Genomic DNA, 27,738 nt, shown 5'->3' with positions numbered 1-27,738 from the left:
AACCAAGAATAGGTGGATAAACTGTCATACTTTAATGTAAGATTATACCACAGTAAAAATAAATGCTGTTTCCATCAACATTAAACACAGAATGCTTAATAAAGTCAAAGAAGAATACAAAATCCCAAACTGTACTGTTTAAGAATATATATATAGGTTGCTGGACAGTGATGGCATATGCCTTTAATACCAGCACTCAGGAGGCAGAGGCAGGCGGATCTGAATTCAAGGCCAGTCTGGTCTACTGAGTGAGTTCCAGGATAACCAGGGCTACACAGAGAAATCCTGTCTGGGGGGTGGGGGTGGGGTGTGTGTGTGTGTGTGTGTGTGTGTGTGTGTGTGTGTGTGTGTGTGAGTATTCAAAACTACAATGAGCAGGGGATCTATAAACTACCAATTTACTCCCTGGGAAGGAAGAAGGCATACATGGCATGGCAGTGGGGGTGGAGTGGGCAGTTTATGAGAGGCCAGTTTCAACCTAGGAGTTGCTACATTTTATCTTTTTGACTGTACATTTGTTTCCATATTCTGAATGCACAAACAAGTTTTCCATAAAATAGGAAAAAACTATATACAGCCAGGTATTTAAGCTATAACACTTATAGACAATCCTATTTCTGCATACTTATATTTAATAGCTTTGAAATAATTTGCCTGGTAGCCACACATCACTTTACTTAAATATTTCCATGTAATTGCCTAATATAGTACTGGGTATTTAAAAAGTGTTAAGTGTCTAAACAGAATATAACTCTGACATGGATTTATTTTGGCTGATTTGGGATATTAATGGTAGTTTGAAGACCTATTTAATCGTCTCAGAATGCTATAACAAATCATCATAACCTAGATGTCTTAAACAAGACCTTATTCTCTCAAAGTTCAGTCTCTGATCAAGGTGTAACTCATCTGGTGTTCTGATGAGTGCTCTGTTCTTGGCTTGCAGACACTTGTGTCTTATCATCATGTCTGTACATGGTAGGTAGGGTGAGCTCTCTGATGCCTTTACTTTTAAGAATATGAACCCTATTTGACAAGGGCCCAATCCTTAAGACCTCAGTCAACCTCAACAACCTCCTGAGAAGTCCCATCTCCAAAGACAACCATAATGAGGGTTAAAGCTTCAATCCATGAGCTCTTTACGTAAGGACAAAAAACCAGTTAGTTCGTAACACTTTTCTAACTTGATTATTTATTCCTCTGATTATTGCTATTGTGTACATGGAAATAGGTACCTCAACCCAAATGAGACATTGATTTCCTGAAATAAGGAAGTGATCTCTGGCAACTAAAGGGCAAGGAACTGAGGAAGAATTAACTCCTCTGAGAAGGAAAGGCAAAGACCAAGCTCTACTGAAAAGGCAAACTGAATTTCATCCTAACATTTTGTTAAAAAACAAAACAAAACAAAACACAGCTCTTAAAAGACAGTAGAATACTGGAAAGGCAGAAGCAGGTCATCTCTAAGTTCTAATGAATTCTTATAGTTATGAAGTATAGAACACATTTTTCAGTTATCTAGATTGTAGACTAGCCCATAAGAAGGTGTGTGCTGGGGGGTACTGAATGAAGGATTTTGTGGATACTGGGTAAATAATCTACCTTTAAGCTATAGTTTCATAATCAGTCCTAAATCATAAGGTAGCTGAATTTATATATAATGGCATAGATTGACTTCAGATCACTTGAGTGTTTTTCAGTCTCTTCATTTACTAATGAAGAGCTTAATGAACTCTTTATAACCTAAGATAGGAACCTAAACAACTTTTAATAAATAATTTTATGCATGAATATACACATGTGCATACTTATAGGCTTATAAAATGTCTACAGAAATATGCTGACACTAAAAAACATCCACCAATTGACCAATGGAAGAAGAGTAAAGAAACAGACAGAAATCAACTAACCTTCTTCTGTTGCGTGCAGGTGTGTTGCATCGTTCCCCTGAGAAGTGATGTTGGTTTGGTCGGACTGAAGGGGGCTGCCTATTTGATGTCATCTCCCATGGTCGCATTGGTGGGGAGGGAGCTGGTGATGCTGATGTATAATCAAAGACTGAATGAGAGAGGCGCTGTCTCTTAGGACTTGGACTATCTTCACTCTGCCAATGCAACAAAATGATCAACTGAAAAAACCAATGTAAGAGCTTCCCATTACTGCATACACAATATGTATTTAAAAAGACAGTTGCCATAAAAAAATGAAGAACATACATTGCACTATCAATCTAAATTAAAAATCCTAAATTAAGAAATGTAGGGGCGGGGCAAAGAGAAAAGGGGTTGCACAATAAATACTTATAAATGAAAAATTAAGTGTTTCAAAAACTACCATGTTAGATAACAACATATAAAGTCTACAAGTGAGCAGCTAACTTTTATATAGCACCCGACTTTCTAGAAGTCCTAACCTACCTGAAAAACGCCATTATTCTTTAGGTAGTGATGACAAGTTTGCTTAGGGAGAGGCCCTCCCCTCTTCCTGAGGAGACCCCGAAATCAATGCTAAATCACACACCTCTACCATCCTTGTTTGGGCTGTTACAGTTACTTCTTCCATGACAGTTACATGGACAAAATAAAGTTTATATAAAGCAGAGTCAACTGGTTAAGAATGACGATTCTTTTTAGAATGTCACAGCACTTTGAGAATATCCTCCAAGGTCACAGTGTAAGCTCTGTAGCTATAAAATTCATATGATCATGTAACTGCTACTAACTCCAGGATTCCCTAGCCAATTCAATTCCCAATTAAAAGTCTCACCAAGCCGGGCGGTGGTGGCGCACGCCTTTAATCCCAGCACTCGGGAGGCAGAGCCAGGCGGATCTCTGTGAGTTCGAGGCCAGCCTGGACTACCAAGTGAGTTCCAGGAAAGGCGCAAAGCTACACAGAGAAACCCTGTCTCGAAAAACCAAAAAAAAAAAAGTCTCACCAAAACTGACAAAATTCCAGATTAGCTGACATCTGACAGGGCTATGTATTTTTGGAAGAACTGTTCCTATTTCTAACCTACACTCCCAAGTTCTAATTATTAGGCGTTAGAGTACTTTTGGTTGGTTTACAAAATAAATAGTTTTTTTGTGGTGAACACAAATACATCAGAGCAAAATATACAGGGATACATACTACAATATTATTTTTTAAGAGGTTTGTTTTTATTTGATGTGTATGGGTGCTGTGCACCATGAACATCCAATAACTGTGCAGACCAAAAAAGGATATCAGGTCCTTTGGAACTAGAGTTAGAAAAGGTTAGCAGCCACATGAGTGCTGGGAACTGAACCCAGGTCCTTCCTCTGCAAGAGCAACAAGTGCTTTCAACTGGTGAGCCATCTTTCTAGGCCCAACAATGTCATATTTTGAAAGAGATAAGAAACCAAATGATTTTAGGGACAAAGAAAATTAATAAATGGAGCTGAGCCTACAGTATAATTCTAACACCTGGGAGATGAGGGCCAGAAGATTAATAACCTGAGGTCATCCTTGGTTACATAGTAAGTTCAAGGCCAGCTTTATACTATATGAGACGTTGTCTCTTTAAAAAAAAAAAAAAAAAGGCTAAAAGGTTACATTTTGACCTTTCCAAATTATTTAGCAAGTATTTCACCAATATATCACCTAACCTATACTCTTATTATTTAACTATACTTATTTTATTTTAATAAGAAAGCCAGCTGTTATTATTCTGAGAGACTCCCCAAACTTTAAGCACACACAAAGGCAAGATTACTGCCAAGTAGCCCAGGCAAGCCTCCAACTTGCTCTATAGTGAAGAATGACTTTGAACTCTAATTCTCCTGCCTCCTTGTCCTCAGTGCTGGGGTTACAGTCCCAGTTTATGCGGTACCCTAATACAGACATTTTTGTTTTTGAAGACAGTGTCTAAGTAACCCAGGCTAGCCTTGAACTCAAGAGATCCACTTGCCTCTACCCTCCTGAGCGCTGGGATTAAAAAGGTATGCCCCACCTACCCAGCAGGAATTGCTACTGCTGACATGATTTGTAGTGACACTTGGTGCTGCTAGAACCAAACTCCAAGAACTACCGAAGCAAGACAGAAGGGACCATCTTTTTGAAGAATATTTTGTTTTGAATTCTCAGGGGGAGAATTCTTTTGTTGTTGTTTTGTTTTGTTTTTCAAGACAGGGTTTCTCTGTGTAGTTTTGGTGCCTGTCCTGGATCTCAGTCTATAGACCAGGCTGGCCTCGAACTCACAGAGATCCGCCTGCCTCTACCTCTCGAGTGCTGGGATTAAAGGTGTGCACCACGGCTGCCCTGCAAGAATTCTTTACTATAACAGTGGGCTACCTTTTTTCAATGTACCTGACGTCAACACTTTAAACGTGTAAGATGTTAAACATGGTTACTATCTCTACTGTACAGAACACTGATACAGATTAGGCCAAGTGATGAAAGGCGGCAGGAGGGTATAGGTGTAGTTCAACAATGAACAACAGAAGCAGAGGCAGGTTCCGGGTTCTACTTGAGGACTGAAATGTGCCTGACTTAACAACCATTGTACTTTTCGTTCCAAGAGAGGAAGGAATCAGCTTGTGTTGGGAGGGGTGTGAAGGTCCATCTTGACTGCCAACAGGATGAGGTGGAGAACAGTCATGGAGTCAAGCCTGTAAGCATGTCTAAGAAAGTTTCTAAATGAGATTCAGAGGTTCGATCCATCCTAAGTACGGTGGCCCCATTCCCTGGGCTGGGGTGTTAGACTACACCAACAAAGGAAGCTGATTCCTGAATGTGGGGCACTCCGCTGCTTCACGTTCCCACTGCCACAATGGACTCTAACCTCAAATTGTGAGCTAAAATCAGTTTCCCTGCCTAACTTAGTCAGTTGCAGCAACAAGAAAAGAAACTTAGGTTTCTTCCAGTTTTATTCAAAACTTCATCTTAGATCAAGCATAGCATGATCTAAAAGTCTCTTAATTCTCCGTGAAACTCCCAGACTTTCTCTACAAGTCTTATCTTTAACAGAATATGAAGTTTCTCATTTTACCTTGTCAACTGAACATATGCCAGGGACAACAAACTCACTGAATCTTATCCACCTCTCATAAATGTGAGAAGTACAGCCCACCAAACCAGCACCACCACAACAGGACAAAAAGGGAGGCAGGGCTGGGGAGACGGCTTAGCACTTAAGAGCACAGATCTCTTCCAGAGTATGGCTCCCATTACCCAGGTAGAGGATCACAAACCCTGTCACAACTCCAGGGGCTGTGTATGTGCTCACGCTCACATGCCCACATACACACATGCACACACTGAAAATCTTTAAATAAAAAACTTTTAGAAAGATGGCAGAATAAAAGTTACATATAAGGTGGTCCCAGTGGAGGCCTGTGTTGACCGACTCAGCTACCACCCAGGCCCACACCCAGGGCTTTGAGTGGGCCCACCCCAACATCTACCCCATCTATGATCTGCTGAAGCACGAGAAGTGACTGAGCCTGCGGAACCATAGCCGCAGGATCTCCATGACTGGGGTGACAGCGGATATCCGAGGGGAGTTTCGGTGAGGGTCCAGTATTGATGAGGCACCAGAACCAGACCAACAACTCATTGCAACCAACATTTGCAAGTGCCGCTGTTTGGACAAAAGGGTGTAGCACATGACACACTGCAGCTCCCAATGCCACCACGACAAAAGACTGTATGATGGAGAGACAGGAACGACGGAGGAGGAGGAGGAGGAGCAAATTTTTTTTTTTTTAATTTTCTTTTGTTGGGGGGAGGCTAGAAGGGTGAAGGGAGGACATGGAAGGACTGGGAAATGAGTGGGATTTCAGTACACGATGTGAAATTTCCAAAGAATCCATTAAAAAAAATGTGTTAAAAAAAAGTTACAAAGAAGTTATCTAGGAAAAGCCAAAGACAAGAAAAGAGAACATAGTAAGGGAATGACTTTCTGAGGATTTCCTTCTCATGTGGTAACCAGATTTTATTTTATTTTATTTAAGTGTGAGTGTATGCAGGTACCCTAGGAGAGCAGAACAGGATTTAAGATCCCTTACATCTGGAGTTACAAGCATTTGTGTGCTGTCTTAAGTGGGTGTTGGGATCCAAACTCCACTGTTCATAGTAAGAACAGGAAGTGCTCTTAACCACTGAGAATGTTGAGTAATGTCTGCAGCAAGCCAGGTTTTTTTTTAGGGGAGAAGTACAGTCGGAACTAACAAATGACACTCACTTTGACATGGGAATTAGCTAATGTATCAGTATCTCCTCAGGACTTCCTAAGATCAATCTTTCTCACCCATAAAACCTACAGGGCAGTAACTGAGCCGAGAAAATCTCCAGTTGTCCCTTAGAGAAAATACAGTGAAGGCCTTGCTCTAAAGGTAGAGGAAAGACTATATAAGTACCATTAACAACATTAAAATGCTTTTTACTTTTCAAGAAACCCCAGGGACTACAGAGTGTACCATATGACTCGTTAGAGGGAGTAATATAACTAGTTAGAGGGTATAGTATATGACTATTTAGTTAGAGGGAGTGATATGACTAGTTAGAGGGTATAGTATATGACTAGTTAATTAGAGGGTATAACATATGACTAGCATGGGTAGAGCTCTAGGTTCAGTTGGCCAACAGCTTAAAAAAAAAAAAAAACTAAGCAGAGTTGGCTCCAATTTTAACTTTATTGTTTTCTTTTTAAAACATGGGTTTAATCTACTGCATTTGTAATTACTAAGTTTAAATTTAATAATATTAATTCCCAAAACCTCCAAGGGAATATGGAAAATACAGAAAATAAAAACTTACATTAGTGGCAGTAGTTAAGTGTATTATTTAGAGACTTATTTTTGGATAGGGAAGATCCCTGGCTGGTCTGAAACTTACTATGTATACCAGGCTGTTCTCCAACTCAGAGATGTCTGTTTTTACCTCCCACACTGGGATTAAAATGCATGTGAGACCATGCCCAACCTTAAGTCAGTTCTTTTCCTTTCTTTTTTTCCTTCCTTCCTTTGGGTTTGTTTGTTTTTTGAGGCAAGGTCTCTCTACGTAGCCATGGCTGTCCCAGAACAATATGTAGACCAGACAGATCTTGAACTTGCAGAAATCCATCTCCATCAACCTCAGGAGTGCTGAGACTAAAGGTGCTTGCTACTAAGCCTGGCTTTAAATTTCTTAAATATCAGTCACCTACCAATAACACTGAACTTCTGTGCACAGATAATTTTGTAATTAAAATGGTAGTCAATATGCCATTCAATTCACAGACAACTAGGCCTCCTAAAAAAGTTGTGTTAAATACTTACAAAATGTATTTATAGAAATGCATGTAGCTATTTAAAGGTAATATGATATAGAAAACACAACACAGCGAGAATCAGATGAGTCCTTTGATCCACCAATAACTGGATGAACTGTGCACCTTGGTGAACTTTTTAAAGCCTATTTCCTTACCTAGAACAAGATGCCTATTTTATTCTGAGTTGAAAACATGGACAATAAACACATACAGAGAATCCAGCACAAATTCTAAAAGGAATACCAGACTGAAGTGGCCTGGATCACCTACAGGTACTGACAGAAGTAACACATGCCAAACTTAATGTATCCCTTTAACACCAGTTCCAGGTCATTTCTAGAGAAAACAAAAAATGAGTGGTTTCTATTGAAAACATTTAGTCTTGGTCATCAACTATGTCAATACTTTGGGCAGGCTTTCTACACACACACACACCCCTACCATTCAAAAGTGATTCTGCAGATGTGGCTTGTTCTGTAGTAATAGTAATACTGATCTCTATTATTAAAACATGCTTCTCTAGGAGTATAGCGTCAAAGTTCAGAAGCCAGTGATTTGTATGAGCAGATCCAAGTAATCTTGTTAATCCAACGATGATTTTAATATATGTGGACTGGTTTTCACTTTATATTAAAATCTTAACATACTTTTTTTTTTTTTTAATCTACAGGTACGAAGAGGTACAGAAAGCAAGTACCTATGTACCCTCTCAGGAATATGTATCACTATAACATTCTGGGCATTAAATAACTAAGTAGTGATGGCTTAAAACACATGCTTTCATTTTTTCCTTCTGTATACACCTTACATATTTTAGTACTTTCTATTTTCTTACAGAAACTGAATGCTTAGGACAAATGATTAAGACAAAAAAGTTTTTTTAAACAGAATATTCAGTGGTCAAATAATGAACAGTAAGTAGCTCAAGAGAAGACACTTTTCAGAAGCGCTGGCTGGAAGGTATACTGAAGAAGTCAGTCCTCTAAGAAGAGCATTTATTCCCACAGACAACAGAAAATGAGAGGCTACTGAGAAGTCTGTTTAAGCCTTCCTAGAAACAAGCTAGAATGGTGACTGTCAGCCCTGTGTAGGGAAAGGGTAAACATATAAGAACCTGGAAGAAGAAAGCTTTGAAGTGAGCATCCTCTTGAACGGTAGTGTTCTGATCACTTGGGAGAAGAGGGAACAGGCTCGGAAGTCTCACCCTTTCACAAATCACCTTGTTAGGATGGCCAGGCAGAGGTGCTGAATTGGCCCCGGGAGATATCTGGGAAAAAGAGGGAGAAGAAAAGGATAGTTCATGGCTAGCCATACCAATATGGACAATCAAGCCTATGAAGGACAGTCTGTGTTTTGTGGTATTTGACAATTCTGTCAGCAGAGAGATTGGGGGGGAGTAACTTTAAACATCAAAACATACAGGAGCCTCTAGCAATGGAGCTTCCCACACAAAAAGGCTTGAGATAAAAACAGCACAGTTCAGGAACTTAGGTCTTATTCCTCAAAATTCTACTGATGAGCTCTTTCGTTGGTGTTAACTCTAAAACCCTAACAGTCAGGTTTCATGGTAAGAAGACCTGAGGTAAAATCACCTAAGTATAGTGATGAATGTCTACCTAGACTCTCTTTTTTTTTTCTCAATGTATTTTTACAACTTTTAGTTGACCTTACAAGTGACCATGGTGAAAAAGATAAGATTTGACAATATTTATGGTAAAATTTCCATACTCTCAGCTGTAAGACCATACAACATATAACATATAGTAATCTTAGGTTTAACTGGGGATGGCATCTCCACTCTATTAAACTTTAACTATGTTCATTCAGTACTAGGGAGACTGAGGCAAGAATATCCCAAGTTCTAAGTCAGCCTGGGCTAGAAATCAAGATCCTGTTCTCAAGATTAAAAATTTAAAAAAGAAAAAAAATCCTCAAACAGCAAGGAAAGGACAAACAACAAAAATAAGGGGACCACAGACAAACGCCTACGCCTGAAAGTACACAAATGCCGCTAAAAGATGAGAGACTGTGGGTTACATATCCTTCAACTTGTGTGATACTTAACCTGCAGCATTTGAGAACCATGAACATCACTCTTCCACTATGTTGTGACAGTGAAATTCTCCTTGGGGACTCCAAGTTTAAGGACGTGCTTGTCCTCACACTAAAAACCATGTGCTCAACACTGTCTGGCTTCTACAGTTACTGCCTCATTCCTTCCCTCAGTGTTAAGATTTAAGGGTCTCCTCGGTGACAGGCACTAAACAAAAAGAAAGGCATCATTTCCTACCTTCAAGAAGTATATGCTATAAAAGGAGGAGGAAAGGGGGAAAGACAGACAAACAAGTAAATCATCGTATAGTAAGTATTCTGACAGCAGTAGACACTGAGTGCTATGCTCTGGTAACTGGCAGAGAGCATGTAGTAAGGAAACAGACAACTTTCAGTATGGCGGACAGTATAAAGAGGAGGCTAGATAGGAAAGCAGAGACATTATGACACTGAATGTTATAAAATGTGCTGTGGTCATCTCTAGCCCATCTGTACTTTTGTTGTTGGTGTGTTATAAACCTGATAGATAACTGTATCTAGTGATAAGAACAAAAATACTGCCAAAGGCCCCACTACCGCCATCCAGAAGTTACAGGAGTACTTGTTAGTTTACTACACAAAATGTTCTGTATATAACTATACTTTATCTCTGTATTGCAAACACAGTATGCTAATGTTCTTTACCTTTATGAGTATGTACTGCTGAATAAAGGAGTATTGTCTGTCTTCTAAGAGCTAAGAGACAGAAAGACAGGCGCATGCGCGCACGCTAACACACACACACACACACACACACACACACACACACACACACACACACACACTAACAGAACTAAGCTATAAAGATTAAAGAAAAAATCCTAATGAGTTTCTTTTAATTAAAAAGGAAAGGCCAGCAAGACGGCTAAGTGGGTAAAGGCCCTTGCCACCAAGCCTGATGACCTGAGTTAGATCCCTGGAACCCACATGGTGGTGGGGAAGAGAATCTACTCCTAGAAGTTTGTCTTCTGACCTCCACGTGTCATGGTTTGAATGTGCGCCACCCCACTACCACCAACAGATAAATGCAAAAAAGGGCATGACAAAACAGATGCAAGTAGCCAACTACAACATGACATTTAAATGCTATAAAGCAAACGAACACTGGAACATAACTCGTCTGAAAATAAAAGGTAGATTTGATTCCCAGCATAGCACAAGTAGCTTATGCCTGTAGTCATGGCACTCTAGAGGCTGAGATAGGGCTGCTAACAAATTCCAGACCAGTCTTACATAGCAAGTCCCTTTCTCAAAACAACAAAACAAATCCAAAGCAGATGAGGTGTATTTGCTACTCTTGATCATCATTAAATAAGGAACTTCCCACACTCCCTCAAATGAGCTGTTCTTCTGCCAGTTTGTACTCTACCCACCATTCTCTTAGGATTCTTATTCTCACAGTAAGTAAATTTTGCATGTTTTGTCTGTGGGTGTCTGTGCACCATGTAATGCCAGGTACCCCTGGAGGCTAGAAGAGGGTGTTGGATCCCCTGAACTGGAATTACATACAGTTGTGAGCTGCCATGTGGGTACTAGGAATTGAGCTCAAGTCCTCTGCAAGAGCTGCCAGTGCTCTTAATTAGTCACTTACCCTCAACAACCATGCCCAAACAGTCTTACAAATCACAAGCACAAATACCTGGCTGGTAAAACAGAAATCAGAGTCAGCTTTATTCTTCCTTCTTTGATCCTTTAGAGATTTTAAGATTTCCATCATCAGGGGCTGGAGAGATGGCTCAGAGGTTAAGAGCACCGGCTGCTCTTCCAGAGGTCCTGAGTTCAATTCCCAGCACCCACCACGGCAGCTCACAATTGTCTATAACTCCAGTTCCAGGGGATCTAACACCCTCACACAGACATACATGCAAACAAAACACCAATGCATATAAAAAATAAAAAGGAACCATCAAAAAAGAATTTAAAAAGATTTCCATCATAAGTAGAACATACCAAAGACAAAAACAAAAACAAAAACCTATGGCACCCTTGGCTCCTGTTGTCATAAGATAATAATAACTTTCAAGTATATCTTTTCCTATTCACCATAGTTTCCTTCTGTCAGAAACTTCATTTATCTCTGAACAGAGGACAAACAATATTGTGGAAGAGTTATATCAAGTCCTATAGTCTATGATAAAATCATCTGGGCTTGATCAAAACCAGCAAAAGCCCTCACAGTAAGTTCATAGAAACATTTTATTTATGTGTAATATATGGTAAGGAAATTTCCTATATAAGATGTCACTGTAAATTCTCACCACTCTAATCCTCCCCATTCCACTTGATAGAGCAGAACATGGGGGGGGGGGGGGTGCCAAAGTGGGAGTGCTTTTCAGAGTAATCAACATTCCAACAGTGGATTTTAAGTTCATCAGGAGGGAGGCCATCATAAGAGAGCCTGACTTAGAGTAAGTTCTAAAAACAGAACTGAGCCGTTCTTGAGAAGCTCTATCAGCCTTTCAAACCAAGCTGCAGTACTCTGAGAAGATGAGAGAAGGGTGGGCGCCACAGAGCTGGGAACTGAGGACAGCAGGCCCTGGCACTGGAGCAGTTACCAGATGACAATGAGTAAATGGGGAATACCACATTCTATCAACCAATGATTTCAAACTAAAGAATGTCAGCTCCTGCCAGCTAAGATAAGGAGCAGAAGACCCAGTAGCTAACTCATACCAGGACATCTATCTCATACAAGGTTTTTGGTTGGAACCAAGCAGTGGTGGCACACACCTTTAATCCCAGTGCTCAGGAGGCAGAGCCAGGCGGATCTCTGAGTTCGAGGTCAGTCTGGGCTACAGAGTGAGTTCCAGGAAAGGCGCCAAAGCTACACAGAAGCCCTGTCTCAAAAAACAAAAAACAAACAAACAAACAAACCTCTCCAGGTTTTTGGTTGGTTGATTTTTTTCAAGGCAAGGTCTCACTATGTAGCTCTGGCTGTCCTAGAACTCATAAGTAGACCATGCTAGCCTTGAATTCAGAGACCTGTCTCTGCCTCCCAAAATCTGAGATTAAAGTCCTGCAGCATCATGACTGGCCTTGATACAAGTTAATTTTAAGGTAACAGATTTTGTAACTCAGATTCCAGGTAATCTGATATACACAACAGAGAACCAACATAGTACATCTGAGTGTACACAACTAAGATGAAATGCAAAGAACTCAAACGTTCATTATGAGAGAATAAACTAAGACACTGTTATAGGATTAGCATATTCCGTGGCAGGGCACTTGCCTTGCAAGCACAGGACCTTACATTTGATTCCTTAGAGCCCCCTCTCCACTCCAAGGATATTTTTATTTAAACAATATAGCAATTAAATAAAATCTCAGACTGACAGTAGCTAACTTTATGCCAGGAAATGAAACTGGGCCCTGTGCTGACTAGTTTTTGTCAACCTGACCCAAGCTAGAGTCTCATCTAGGAGACGGAAACTCATCAGAGAAAATGTACCATAAAACTGACCAATAGGCTGGGCATGGTGGTATATACCTTTAATACAGCAGAAAGATCTGTGTTCAAGACTAGCATGCTCTAGTGAGCTCTGGGCTAGTGAGAGCTGCACAGCGAGACCCTATCTCAAATAAAACAAACAAACATAGACATGTATAAGGCCTGTGGAAGGCATTACTTTGATTAATGACTGACGTGGAAGGGCCCGGCCCGGCTCACTATAAACAAGCAGTCCCACCCCTGGGCAGGTGGTCCTGGACTGCATTAGAAAGCAGTGTTTCCATGTCCTCTACTGCAGTTCCTGCCTTAACTTCCCTTCAGGATGGACCGACCATAAGCTATATATAAATGAAATAGGCTGTTTTCTCCCGAAGTTCTTTTGGTAATGGTGTTTAATCGAAGCAACAGAAAGCAAACTACAACAGGCTCTCTGATCTTTATACACTGTGCATCAGGTTTAACTGAACTGATTAAAGCCATGCACCTCAGAAAGACCAAATAGATCCTTAAGCCTAGAATCTAATAATTCACTAATCTATCTTGTAGTTTAACTTGAAAAAGAACATTGTGATGGTACACACCTTTGATCCCAGCACTCTGGGAAGCAAAGGCAGGCAGATCTCTGAGTTCAAGGCCAGCCTGGTTTACAAAGTGAGTTCCAGGACAGCCAGGGCTACACAGAGAAACCCTGTCTCAGGAAAAATAAAAATAAAAATCATCAATAAATCAATATAAAAAATTAACTTGTTACCTTGTAAAAACTGTTTTAGGCATAATTTCACTGATTTTTCCTTGGTTAACCCTAAGGTTGTACCATAGTCCTAAACGGATACAATTCTGTCAGTCTCTAGCCTACCTGAACATTACCGATATTTGGTAACTGCAGCCTATGTTCAGGATACAGCTTGTATCTGCCACAGAGCCACAAGGAAGAGGGGAGTAAATCCGCAACCTCAGAACTTCTTGTTTTTTAATGTTTGTTTACATATGACTAATTCATTGAGTATAACTAGGAAGTAAGACTAATGTTTACATATACCTACTAAGCATCAATGCACTAGCAGTTTATGATTCTTTGTTTAATGGGGCCCTTCTCTGTTTGGGTAGTTATAACATCAATAATCAACAATTTAATCCTTGTCTTGGAGATTAACACAGTTATAAGATATTGTGCTAAAATAATAGGATTTAAGAGGAGACACTGTTCCTTCTAAGATTGCTTCTAACGGTAGCTTTCTACTATATTCAGTTAGTTTTGTTTTGTCTTTCATAAAAAATGAATGAAGCAGAGACTCAGCAGTCTTCTGGGCCCACTTTTTTTTTCCCTTTTTAAATACAGGGATGGCCTTAAGCTCACAATCATCCTGCCTCAGACTCCCAAATATTGGAATTAAGGATGTAAACCACAACATCCAGGATAGTACTAAATAATGTGGCTTTTACAAATTAGGCTGCTCAAAACTTGAGTTCAGTCCCTAGGATCTACATGTGCATTCTGGTACAGGTGAGACATACATATAAAATAAATGTAATTGTTTTTTAAAAACTCACAACATTTTTGTATTAGTATTTTCTTTCCTTAGTCACTTTTTATTCCTCGGTAGATTTTATTTTCTGAAATCCTTTCAATTAATCTTTTTAAATCATAATCATTGATGTATATCAATTGTATAAATAAACAAATGTAATAAATTGTGGAATAAAAAGCCCAAACCAAATGCTGAAACTAACATATGTGCTTTGAAGGGGGGTGGGTTGTGGGGGTGGGGACAAAATTATGGAAACCTGAAATGTTACATCACAATTGTAATATGGTGGAACATAACTGTAACTGCAGAACTCTGGAGGACCAGAAGTGTAAACAACCTTGGCTACACAGTAAATGAGGCCGGTCTGGTCTGTAGGAGACCTTGTCTCAACAAACAAGTCAAACTAAAACAAGACAAAAACTATGGGTAAATATGTGGAACATCATCACTTTGAGATAAATTTTAGTTTAGAAAACACATATACTGTGGTTAGCACTGTGTTATTATTGCCTAGAAGTGTGTATCACAGAATATACTCTACTGAAAGAATAATCTCCCACATTAACCAAATCAGCTTTTCTGAATTATGTCCCAAGTTTATTATGACTCTGTTTAGAATCAAACAGGCTAATGAAAACTTGGGGTGCTAGGGAAACGGCTCAGTGGGTAATCTGCTTGGCTCATAACCATAAGAACTTGAGTTCCAATCTCCAGAACCCACATAAAGCCTGACAGAATCGGGGCATCTGTAATCACAGTGCTCCTGGGGAGAAATGAGCAACAGAGACAGGAGAATCCATGAAACTCACCAGCCAGTTAGCCTGCTGTATACACCAGTGTGTAAATGACCGTCTTAAGATGGAAGTTAAGGATGAATAACTAAGGTTGTCCTCTAACCTCTGCACATGTTTATGTGGGCCATTTTTTGAAAAGCCACCCGGCACAAATTGGGGTAAAAACTAGTAATAAATCTATTTCAGGGAGGGTGATCACTGTTCAGCACTGGAATTCATGTGTTAAGTAAAACTTATTCCCATTCTTGAATTAAGACAAACTAAGTGGATGTGTGTCTCTGGGGAAGCATCCAAAACTAAGGCTGGTGAAAACAACCGAAGACTGCTCCCTTTGCTTCCCCAGTCTAGAGTTCCAAAGCACAGCAATAAGGAGAGAAGTGAGACACACACCACTAAGTATCCCGGCCAGACCAGCTGGGAGAAATAAGACTGTGCATATCACCCCTGTCCTTCACCTGTTTGTATTTATCTTTAATTTACTATACAGAATTCACTCATTTCTTTTGAGAATGTCATAATAGGTATTTAGTATCTACTGATAGATGGAATAGAACCAGAACTATACAGTACAAATGAACACTTAATGCTTATGTTCCCTGCAGAGAAAATGAAAGCAAGCTATGAATGAAGTAAAGTACAAGTTAAAACTATATTCATATATGCACTTAATTGGAAAACAAGCAAAAAAATTCTATAAGGAGCCCTAGACATCATGCAACAATTAATCAACTCAAGAACTACCTTCCCAATAAAAGACTACAAAACAGTGCTTCCACACCAAACTAAAGGCAGCACAAAACATGGAACAGGTGAACAACAAACATCTTGACCAATGGTTTTTCTACATTGCTCAACTACCTAACCATTTTCAAGATTTTTATTTAAAGATTTCTCACTCACATTCCCTATTTAACCTAAGTAAAAATATACGCACAGACAACCTGACAATGTTAACACAAGTTATTAAAAGCCCTTCCCAATGTGAAGGGCAAAGGGAGAGACAACAGATCTATACTCTCCATTAGGATGCTTGCAAACTCCCTTAAGCATTCTTTGTTTCAATCTTCTCTAGTAAAGAAAAGTCTTTGTACCTACCCAGATTTACATTTGCCAACTTAGTTTAGAACAAGGCCCGGAGGAATGGGCTTAGCAGGTAAAGATGCTTGCTGTCAAGCCCCAGACCTATCAACTTCCAGAACCCGTGAGGCAGAAGCACAGAACAAACAAGGCTAAGTTGTCCACATACATTTATTATTTTTAATATATTTAAAAATTAAGATGGGCATAAATTTTAACAAGTGTAGAAACACAACTACCTTTCAGACACCAGTGGTGGAAAATTAAGAGTATTTAACTACAAATCTTTCATAACCTACAGAGGAGATGAAGCCCAAAAGACCTGTTGGGGGCAGAACCTATTAGTAGCCTCTAATTTCTCCAGTTCTTGTAGGAGTAATTCATTAACGAAAATGACAGGAATCGACTCTAAAGTAGATGCCTAAATGAATAGGCTTAGAATGGGCAGGTTTTCAAAACGAAAAACACATTATACTAGTACATTTATAAACCATAGGTACTCTATAACAAGCAGACAATTCAGTGATAGAATTATCACTCAAAATTGTCGTCTTTTAAGTATTCTACATTTCTGCACCAAATCTGACGTTTTGATCTTTTGTTTTCTTTTCTTCATAAGCTGGATTTCTCCACTAGACAGTGTTTCAGAAAATGAACAAAATTTTATTTTATTTCGACTATGATTCAAATGTGATTGAAATTCTTAAGTCTAGTTACAAAGCTGTCTGCTAGTTAAAGAAACTGGTAAGTAAATGTTACGACAATATTTGAGAAAACAGGCAGTACGGCAGGCTTAAGAATTCTAAGAAAGTATTGTGTGTGAGCGCCGAAATACATTTTAATGTCCACCGCTTAATCGCAATTCATACGACGCTAGCAATAACTATATTTAAGTATTCAACTGTATGTATGGTAGAATAAGCGTGTTCAATAGCACACACCAATTCTGCAACACAAAAGCGCTGTCCACGCCGGAGCATACACAGGAAAATAACTTAGTTCTCTTTGGCCTGCCTTCAATAGCCCGAAACACTCCCGTTTCAAAAACCAACCTCTCTCATTCTTCAGCCCTGAAAGGAAAAACTTCCATCCACTGAGAACAAAAACCGAGCCCGTACAGAAACCCGCGGAGGAGGGAGAAGGCCGCGAGAGAGGACCCCTCCGACCGGGTTCTGCGTTCTCCCAGGTGACATCATTTCACCTGCGTCTCGGCCAGGCAGGGGCGAGCCGGCTCCCCGCCGCGGCGGGAACAAAGAGCGCCGGGCTGCCGGGAAACGTCCGCCAAGCGCGGCCCGCCGGCTCCCAACCTCCCGCGGCCAGGACCGCCCTCGTGCGGGAGCCAACGGCTGCCGGGCCAGTACCTGCGAGGGGAGGCTCCGCCCTGCGGGGCTGCTCCCGCCGCTCCGGGCCGGGCCGCCGCCTCCTATTGTGACCACTCGCCCCGCCGGCGGCCAGCTCGCCAGGGCCGCCGTCCCCGGGCCTCCTCGCCCCCGGAACCTCGGTTCCGACTGAGGCGCTGTCACGGCGCTTCCTTCCTCCTGGCACCATCACACGGGCCTCGTCAGGAAACCACGGCTCCACGCCCAGCCCTGAAGGAGTCGGCTAGCGCCTCCGAGGCCCCATCCTTTCCGCCCAGCGTCCCAACCGCCCCGGCCTCCGGAGGCCCGCCCGCCAGCCGCACGAGGGGCCCCGCCCCACTGCACCCCGCCTCGGCGCTCGGGGACCGGCACCGGCCGCGCCGGCGCAGTAGATTGCGCTGCGCGCGCAGGCGATACCCCAGGCGCTAGGTCTCCGGCCGCGGAGCTCTAGGGCCTCCCGCCTCTGGATCCCGGACGCCTGCCCCTCCCTCATCCTCACAAACCTAGCCAGCCAAGAGCAGGACCGCCAGAGAGCTCCGCCTCTTCCCCCGCGCCGAGCCCCCTTTGTTTCCACCCGCGGGGGCGGGGCTGCGCGCGTCCAGGCCGCTCGGGCCAGTTCCGGCAACAGAGCCGGTGCGCAGCGCCCCTGCGCAGCCCCGCCCAGCTCACTCGCCAGGCCGGCGCGAGCAGCGAAGGTGGGGAGGTGGGGCAGCGCCTTCCAGCGCAGGCTGTACCTAACACAGAGGCGGCTTCCGCTCCAGCCAGCAACTCCAAAACTCAGCAGAGGAGCAGTAAACCTCACAATAGAATGTGTAGTTACATGACCGAAGAAGTTGGAATTTTTATTGATGTAGACACAGGATCTCACAACAGAACAAGCAGACTTGTATCTAACTTGTCCGACCCTTCAGGACGAGTCTGACAGATTCTCTGACTTTGCTGATAGAAAATAGGCTCGAAAGCCGAAGCCGCCTAGCTCACGACTGAATTCAAGACCCAACAGAGAAGACAAAGCCTATAATGGCGCAATAAATACAAGGAAAAAGATTGCTGAATGCCATTGGAATTATGGAAGCGGTGGGCGTTTTAAGCAGATAGAAATTAGAAGTGTCTTTAAAGGTTGATGTTTAAAAAGGGAAGTGAAACTGTAAAGGAACAGTGAGCAGAAAACCCAGACTCAACAAGGCATGGTGGCCTCACACACTGGGGAAGCTGAAAAAGGACTTCGGAGAGGTTGAGGTCCGCCTGGTCTACTGTATTGGAATGCAGTCTAAAAAATCTAGGGTGGGGGGAAGAGGGGGGGAAGAGGACCGAGGAAAGAAAGCAATCAAGCCTAGACACTACTTCTGTAGACTGCTTAAACCTTTCTCTTTCCTTCTGAATCTCAGTGGCCTCGGGTAATAGAAACAGAACTAAAATGTTTCAGGATCTTTGGGGACCTTATACACTCTGTTGATTAATAACACCATATGGTAATTGTGTACAGTCACCAGTATCAGACTGAGCACCAGTGCTCCATTGTGATCAAGACGCACAATTCCAGGTGCCTAGCAACTGCTGAATCAAAGTTCTAGCCCAAAGCAGCTGGAATGAGATAGCAGGTCCTGTGCAGCATCCCCTTACCGCAGTTCTACACTCCCTTGGGGAGCCAATTATTCATACCCCACCCTAGCCCAAGTCCTCTGCCAGTTTTGTAGAGCAACCAGTTTGGGGACACTGAAAGTTCTAAGTCCCAAACAAGCCTTTGGGTGCATACAGTGGATGCGTTTTCTCTAAATGCCTCTCCTCCTCCTCCTCCTCCTCCTCCTCCTCCTCCTCCTCCTCTCCCTTCTCCCCCTTTCTTTGAGACAGGGTCTCACTAAGTAGCTTTGACTGTCCTAGAACTCACTCTTAGACCAGACTGGCCTCAAACTCAGAGATATGCCTGCCTCTGCGGGGATTAAAGGTGATTGGAGGCATGTGCTACTACACAAAGCTTCTAAATGTTTTTTTAACCCCCAAACCTGATACTCACAGAAACACCGTAAGTGGTATGCTTTTCATGAGGGACACCTGACAACTTTAATATGGTGGGGCTGAAATTATATCTGAGCAGTTGTTCAACGTAGTCCAGCTAAAGCTATGCTTGCTTTTTTCCACAATAGCAGAAAGCCCTGTTGGCAGAGCTGCTTTAAAAACAAAAAACAAGCCGGGCGGTGGTGGTGCACACCTTTAATCCCAGCACTTGGGAGGCAGAGGCAGGCGGATCTCTGTGAGTTCGAGGCCATCCTGGTCTCCAAAGCGAGTTCCAGGAAAGGCGCAAAGCTACACAGGGAAACCCTGTCTCGAAAAAACCAAAAAAAAAAACCAAAAAAAAAAAAAAAAACAAAAACAAAAAACAAAACAAAACACTTTCTCTAAGGGAATTTTCTACAACTGCACAGCCCAGAAGGTATCAGCTAGCTCCATGTGGCACAGCACTTGGAATGTATGTAATTAGTACATACTAGCAAACGAACACCATTTTAAAGTTGCACATGCAGCATCTGAAGGCAAAGCTGTCGCTGTGGTGAGAGCTTTTTGAGAACTCTGACTCCAAGGCTCCCCTTTACAACTGGTTTTCACAACAGGTAGAAATTGTGAATGGCTACAAAACTTCTTGAAGTATACAAGACATTTAAGTTCCTTTCTAAAAAATGTATCAAATCACTGCCTATCAAACAAGACAACACTGAAATGCCTTCAAATGTGTCTGGCAGTTATTTAGAGATCAGCCCAGGTGCCCTACATTCTAATGCAAAGGAGTAACAACAGTCATTAAAAACCTTGCTAGGCATCCACCATCATACAGAAACCATAAAAGATTTTAGATTCAATGGCCAAGTGAGAAAATTCACACCACTCCGATTCTGATTCTAGCCTCGTTTTCTCAAGGATTTGACTAACAATTCTTTTTTTCTCTCTCTATTGGGACATTCCTAACACACTAACGCACTTTTAGTTTTCTTTAAGTTTTTAGTTAATGGTTTGGTGTTCATCTGTTGTTACATTATTCAAAAACTCTTGCAGGCTGTAAGTGTAGCTCAATGACAGAGCATGTGTCTAGCACGCTGAAAGCCTTGAGTTGCATCCCTAATACACACGCGCACACGCACACACACACACACACACACACACACACACACACACACACCCCTCTGTGTATCTACCTCTTCCTTCGCACTTAGATCATTATGGAATTTTCTAAGAGATCTGTTTTTCCTTTTCATGTTTAGACATATGACCTAGAATTTGATTTGATCAAGTGGTAATCAAGTTGCCTTTTTCTGGCCAGATGTGGTGGCATATGCCTCTGATCCCCAAGAGGTTAAGGCAGAAGATTATGAATCCCAGTCCAGTCTACACTGTGTAAAAAGACATTGTCTCAAAAAGAAAACAGTTCTTCTCACTCTCATGGATTGTGTCCACTGTTTATCTGTTGAAGGAGATCATCTTTTCTTGCTTTCAAAAGTACTTTGTCTTTTGAATTTCAATAAAAAACATTAATAATTCTAAAGAAAGAAGGAAAGAAAAAGAACAAGTAGGATTTTTTTTTTGGGGGGGGGGGGTGTAGCTCTGTAGACCAGGCTGGCCTGGAACTCAAAAAGATCCGCCTGCCTGTCTCCCGAGTGACGGGATTAGAGGCGTGGGCCACCACCGCCCACATAGGATTTTAACTAGGACTCCACTGAATCTAGAGATGAATGAAGAGGAGTGATAGCTTGATAATGTTGACTCTTGCAGCACCTGAGCAAGATGAGGCCTTCTATTGGCTGAGCTCAAATTTTTTCCAGTGATGCTTCACAATATTCTGTAATTACCTTACATTTCAGTTCTTGGGTTTATGCCAATTGTTACCTCTAATTCAGCTATTAATTAAATAATATCAACCCTTGAGGATTTTTAAAATATACAGTCCTGTTTAAGTTCTGGATATACAGCCAAAAATAATAAAACTGCTCATTTTTTTCTTAACAACATATATCTATCTTAGTGTCTTACTGCACTAGCTGGTAAGTACCCTCCAATGCAGAGGGAAACTGCCATGGTTTGACCTGGTTTTTGCTATGTAAATCTCTTCTAGACAACTGTCAACATTGGAGAATGGAGTTTTCAGGGTATGGTTTGGTTTGCTTTGGTTTTGGTAGATTCTGTTAATAACTTAAGGAATCTCTTCAATTTCTTATTTTATTTTTTTATTTATTTATTATTTTTTTTTTTTTTTGGTTTTTTTTTCGAGACAGGGTTTCTCTGTGTAGCTTTGCGCCTTTTCCTGGAACTCACTTGGTAGCCCAGGCTGGCCTCGAACTCACAGAGATCCATCCGCCTGGCTCTGCCTCCCGAGTGCTGGGATTAAAGGCGTGCGCCACCACCGCCCGGCTCAATTTCTAATTTGCTGAAAATACATGTAAATGGTTGTTTAATTTTTGTCAAAATTTTCTTTGTACATCCTGATTTTTTGTTGTTAGGGTACAAACTACATTGGTTGAATTTTGACTATTAAACCAACTTTATATTGCTAACAAATCCATTTGGATCTTATATTGTCCTTTTAATACTGATGGATTTGATATGCTTATATTCTTTAGGACACTTACTTTGTGTCCTTGTGCATAGGTATAATTTTCCATTTTTAATGCCCATACCAGATTTTATTACAAATATTCTTGTTAGTCTTAGGAAATATCAGAGCCAGTCTCTGTGTCTGTCTGTCTGTCTCTTTCTCTCTCTGTGCTCCAGAAATGAATGAAGAACTGGAGGACGAGTGTGTGATGCCTTCTCTGAACATTTGGAAAACTCATTGACTACCAACCTGTACCTGGAATTAAAAAGGTTTTAGGTGCTTAGTCTTTTTTTTTTTCAAACTAAGGGGAAAACAACTGTAATGTTAGGATGAGTACACACACACACAGCTCACAGTCTGCTTTTGGAAAACTACAACCAAATTGTGAATTTGGAAAACATTATAAATACATTTTCTTTTTTTCCTTTCTTTCTTTTTTTGGGGGGGAGGTTTGGTTTTTCGAGACAGGGTTTCTCTGTGTAGCTTTTCGACTTTCCTGGAACTCACTCTGTAGCCCAGGCAGGCCTCGAACTCACAGAGATCCGCCTGCCTCTGCTTCCAGCTAAATATATTTTTCAGCACATTAAATAAACAATAATTACAAGCTTAGAGAAGTGCTACTTTATGCTGTTAGATGGTAAATAAAAGTTGTTTTTCAGATTAATTTGCTTTATCATATACTAAGGATTATCAAGAGAATGGTTATCTGAAGGACTGTTCTATGAAAAAGAAGGTTATGAGGCTACAGGCTGTATGTCTTATTTGTTTAAAATAATTCAATAATAAAATAATGCAATATTTAATAAATGCCTATTTCTTCACTGAACTGTAAGCTCTTCGAAGGCAGTTCATATTTCTACTTGTCTGTCACAGATGCCCATGTTGGAGGTATGCTGGATGGCAAAAAAGGTTCAAAGATGGAAAAGAAGGTCATTTCCTATTTTAAGACATTAAAAACATGATTAAGAAATGCGCATGAAGAATCACTTGTCTTGGCCTTGGCAGCCATCTTCCAGTAATGCTGTGGGCATCATTGTAAACAAGGGCAAGATTCTTGGCAAAAGAATGAATGTGCAGACTCAGTACATCAAGCACTCTAAGAACTGAGTCAGCTTCCGCAACCAGGTGAAAGAAACAATCAGGAGAAAAGGGAAGCCAAAGAGAAGGGCACCTGGGGCCAGTGGGAGCACGGGCCTGCCCCACTCGGAGAAGCACACTTTGTGAGGACTGACAGAAAGGAGCCTGAGCTGCTGGAGCCCGTCCCATATGAATTCATGACCTACTGTATAAAGAGAAATAAAGGACCTGGACTGGAAAGTGTTTTTCTTAAGTTGAAATGTGGTGTCTCTTCCCTGAAGGAAAACGTTGAAGCGAATTTTAATTATACTAGCTCCGTATGTCTTTCTTATTCAAATTTTACCAAACTGTCCTGCTAAATGATAGAGCTTAGTGTGCAGAACATATACTCTTGACTAGGGAAGACAGAGAGAAAAAAAGAAAGAAGGAAGAAAGGGAGGAAGGAAAGAAGGAAGGAAGGTCGGAAGGAAGAGAGAGAGACACAGAGAGACAGAGAGACAGAGAGAGAGGATGAATCACTTGGCTAGCCAGGCATGGTGCCACGCATCTTTAATCCCAGCACTTGGGAGGCAAAGACTGGAGGATCTCTATGAAATGGAGGTGAACCTCATCTATACAGTGAGTTCCAGGCCAGCCAGGGTTACATATTGAGAGCCTGTCTCAAAATCAAACAATAGAATCATTTGTCCTGATATTGAAAAACCATTCATATGGAAAATACCTAGGGCAAGGCCTTCTTGCTGGAAGCCTCTGAATTCTAATGGTTAATACTGTCAGGAGTTGAGCTGTTCTCCTCACATCCACTGCCAGATATCCTGATGGAAACCCCAATCCAACAAGCCCAGCCTCTAGTCTGAGTTAGTGGCCTTTTGTTTGTGTTCTAATGTCGTATTAATCATTCTACCTCACAGTTATGTATTTATCTGATTCTTCTGCCCCAAGACTGTAAACTTCCTAAAGTCAACGCTGAGCCTTAATGGAATCTGGAAGAGATCACAAGAACTACCTGCCACATGTAGTTAATAGTTCAATTGATAAGTAATTATCTCACTAAAGTGGTAATTCCATTTTTCTCAATAGGCAAGCTCCTAAGAAGACGGCATAAAAATTAAGGAAAGGGGGGAAAGAGGCAGAAGAAAAAAAAAAAAAGAAAACCCACTAACAACAAAACACTTCAAAACTTTTCATAATTACAGTTGCTAAAACCCAGAAGGGGGCAGCAAAGGCCCGTCCAAACCCAAGACTGAAAGTCGTCCTTGGTATCAGTTACCTTCTGGGCTGTGGGGCAGCTGAGTGGTCAGGTGGCTGTCCCACTGTGCAAGTGAGGGACTAGAGAGGTAGGGCCACCAGACACAGGCAAAATGGAGAAAAACATGCCAGTGAAGATGAGAAGTGGGTGAGAGAAAAGCCAGGCGGAAAAGCCATCAGCCAAGGAATTCAAAAGATTACTCAATCTGCATGCCCAGGACCAACAGTCAGAACAGGAAAACAGAGACGGACAGCATATGAGACAGAGAGAGCCAAGAGCACACGCATGCACGGTGCAGCATATTCCTCTCTAGGACAGGATGTGCAGGAAGGAACTGACCCTGAAGCAATAAGGTTTCCTCTGCATTGTCTGCCTGTATAAGTGTGTGTGTGTGTGTGTAGATATATAGATATATATCCTTTTGTGAATGTGTATATGTGATTGTATGCAAGAACATGGCAGTGCCATGCCTCAGAACACGTGTTCAAGTCAGAGGATGACCTTAAGTGTTGTGATAGGGTCTCTTGTTTTTGCTGCTGCCTAGGCCAAGATAGCTGGCCCAAGAGCTTCTAGGGGTTCTCCTGTCTCCTTTTATTTCCCCTCTGCAGCACTGCGATTAAAAAATATATGCTATCATGCCCAGCTTTATGTGGGTTCAGGGAATTCAAACTCAGGTCCTCATGTTTGGGCAAGCTTTACCCATTGATCATTTCCCTGGCCTTTGTATACCTTTTAAAACAGAGCTGTTAGATTTAAAAAAAAAAAAAAAAAAAAAGCATCTTGAGAACAACTGTAATTATAACTCTCACTATAATATTACTCTATAGGCTTAATCTTAGGTGTATCCTATCATAACAGCATAGCTTTACCAAGTCCACTGTACAGCCAGACATAGGAAAAAGCTAAGCACTGATTTGTTATTCTTTCCAACAAAGCCTACACTTTTATTGTTAGGGATGGTCTTTTAATCATGAAAATTCTTATAAAATGTAGTCTAGCATACATTTGAAAATATATCCATAAAAGCAAACGTGTATAGTGGAGTGGCTTGTTCAAAGAATATGTGCTTCACATTTTTTCTAGATACAATCTAAATTGCTCCTAAAAGATTGTGCCTTTTTTTTTTTCTTTTTTACTGCAACCAAGAGTAAATGCAAATAGTTTAGAGTCTATTCTGGAGTAGAAAACAGCAGTGTTTATTTCAGGGTACTGCCTTGGAAAGAGGATAACTCCAGGGACAGCAGCGAGCCAAGCACTAGAGCAGGAAGAGGAAAGTCTGAAGCTGAACTTAAGCCAGTGGACTTTGAGAACAGCGCCATTTCATATCCAAATTATACATTCTCTTTGTTATAATGCCCATCTGCTAAATCCCGGAGGCTTTACTATGGTTTATATGAACTGTACTAAGCTAGGAACTGGGCCCATACTTAAGCTAAAAGGACTCATGGGACCAATGTGAATAGCAGCTTGCTGTATAAGCTAGTGACCAAAAGACCCCTGGGTTAAAAGGACCTGCTGAAAAGACAATCCTCAGAACACAGAGTTCCAGAACTATCTGGGGAGGAGAGACTGATAAAACTAGTCAGCTGCAGCTAACAGAAGCAACAAGACATTAAGGAGAAGTGTAATCAGTCAGGGAAATAGGAAGTAAAATGAATTTACTTACAAACATGCTTCAAAAAAATTAAAATAAAAAGCTGGTTTAAAGAAAAATTAAGGAACAGAGCAGCACAGACAAGTTCCTTCATTTCAGGGACAACCAGGAAAAAAAGGTAACCACTGAAAAGGAACACATGGAGATGAATGAGATTCTTAAAAGATTTTGGATGCAAGACATGTTACATGTTCTTGGTTGACTGGACCACATGAACACCTTTTTTACCTCACTGTGTTTGAGAAGAAACAAGCTTTCGCTAGGGAATTCTAGTGCACCTCATGTATCTGCATAATTACAACTAGTCCAGCTGACACACACTGCTATGAAGAATTCTAGTACCGTACATGTATGAAATGTAACCCGACTCAATGACCTGCCAGGAGCTCCTGCTACGATACATTTTTATAATTGCTGCCACAATGCAAGTGACATTGTGGACACTGTGATACACAATACACATTCACAAATCCTACAGCTTCCTGCCTATGCCACATTCTACAGACCCTTCCAGACTTCATCTCAGGAAATACGCTGCCTGAGCAGAATTCTAATCGGCACAAATCAAAACCTTAAAAAAAAAAATGTTTAAAATAATGTAACTTTTTATGGGGTAAATAAAAAATTTAAGCTCCTACAGAAATCTAGTATTTTTGGTTTGTTGTTGTTGTTGTTAACAATGCAGTTTTCTTTTGATTAAAAATTAAGTGTTCTGGCTAGTCTTACCTAAACCTGACACACGCTAGCATCATTTTGGAAGAGGGAACCTCAACTGAGAAAATACACCACCAGATTCACCTCTGGGCAAGCCTATGCGCATTTTCCTTGCTTGCTGAATGATATGGAAGGGCCCAGCTCCCTGTGGGCAGTAACATCCCAGGCTGGGGGTCTTGGGTTCTATAAGAAAGCAGGATGAGCCGGGCGGTGGTGGCGCACGCCTTTAATCCCAGCACTCGGGAGGCAGAGGCAGGTGGATCTCTGTGAGTTCGAGGCCAGCCTTGGCTACAGAGGGAGTTCCAGGACAGGCACCAAAACTACACAGAGAAACCCTGTCTCGAAAAACAAAACAAAACAAAACCAAATGAAACAAAAGCAGGATGAGTAAGCCATGAGGAGTAAGCTAGTATAAGCTAGTAAGCAGTTACTTAATGGTTCCTGCTTCAGTTCCTGTCTTGAGTTCCTGCTCTGATTTGGATGGTGGACTACAAACTCTTAAGATAAACGCTTTCCTCCCCAAATTGTTTTTGTTCGTGATGATTTATCATAGCAATAGAAACCCTACAAAGACATTACCCGTGCTTTCTTGTTCCAACAGTGTCTTATAAATAAAATAATAAATATATCACATAACAGACAATAGTTTGAAGACAAACAAAAATGTCAACAATACTCTTAAGATATATATCAATATATCATACTTCCAATTACCTTAGCTATTTTACAATAAAACAAGGTAAGAATCCATGTAAAAAACACACCCAGTTGCATAATGCCAAATATCAAATAAATTCCAGGTAGACCAGGAAAGATGATGCAAAATTAACAGAATGTGAAGAAAATACAGGTAAGGCTGGCAAGATAAGCTCAGTTGGTAAAGCTTCCAAAC

The 27,738-nt window shown here is 41.2% G+C and overlaps 1 protein-coding gene across 9 annotated transcripts in view; it reads right to left on the bottom strand.

Annotated features, from left to right (window-relative positions):
- Positions 1-27,738, bottom strand: part of Rnf38 (ring finger protein 38) — a 125,531-nt gene that overhangs the window by 24,451 nt on the left and 73,342 nt on the right. Inside the window, exons 1-3 of one of the 9 annotated variants that reach the window (XM_052716220.1) lie at positions 17,574-17,759; positions 8,385-8,537; positions 1,911-2,104 (exon numbers count right to left, since the gene is read on the bottom strand). In XM_052716220.1, the coding sequence (XP_052572180.1) occupies positions 1,911-2,017 (107 nt within the window). In that variant the 5' untranslated portion in view covers positions 2,018-2,104; positions 8,385-8,537; positions 17,574-17,759. Of the gene's footprint in view, positions 1-1,910; positions 2,105-8,384; positions 8,538-17,573; positions 17,920-18,073; positions 18,183-27,738 lie in introns of those variants that run through there. The other 8 variants (XM_052716221.1, XM_052716223.1, XM_052716215.1 and 5 more) reach the window with 8 other exon arrangements.

This window comes from Peromyscus californicus, unplaced genomic scaffold, assembly GCF_007827085.1.
Source record: "Peromyscus californicus insignis strain IS unplaced genomic scaffold, ASM782708v3 Scaffold_5__1_contigs__length_169319896, whole genome shotgun sequence".
Lineage (NCBI taxonomy): Eukaryota > Metazoa > Chordata > Mammalia > Rodentia > Cricetidae > Peromyscus > Peromyscus californicus.
This window is presented reverse-complemented; position numbering and strand designations above follow the sequence as displayed.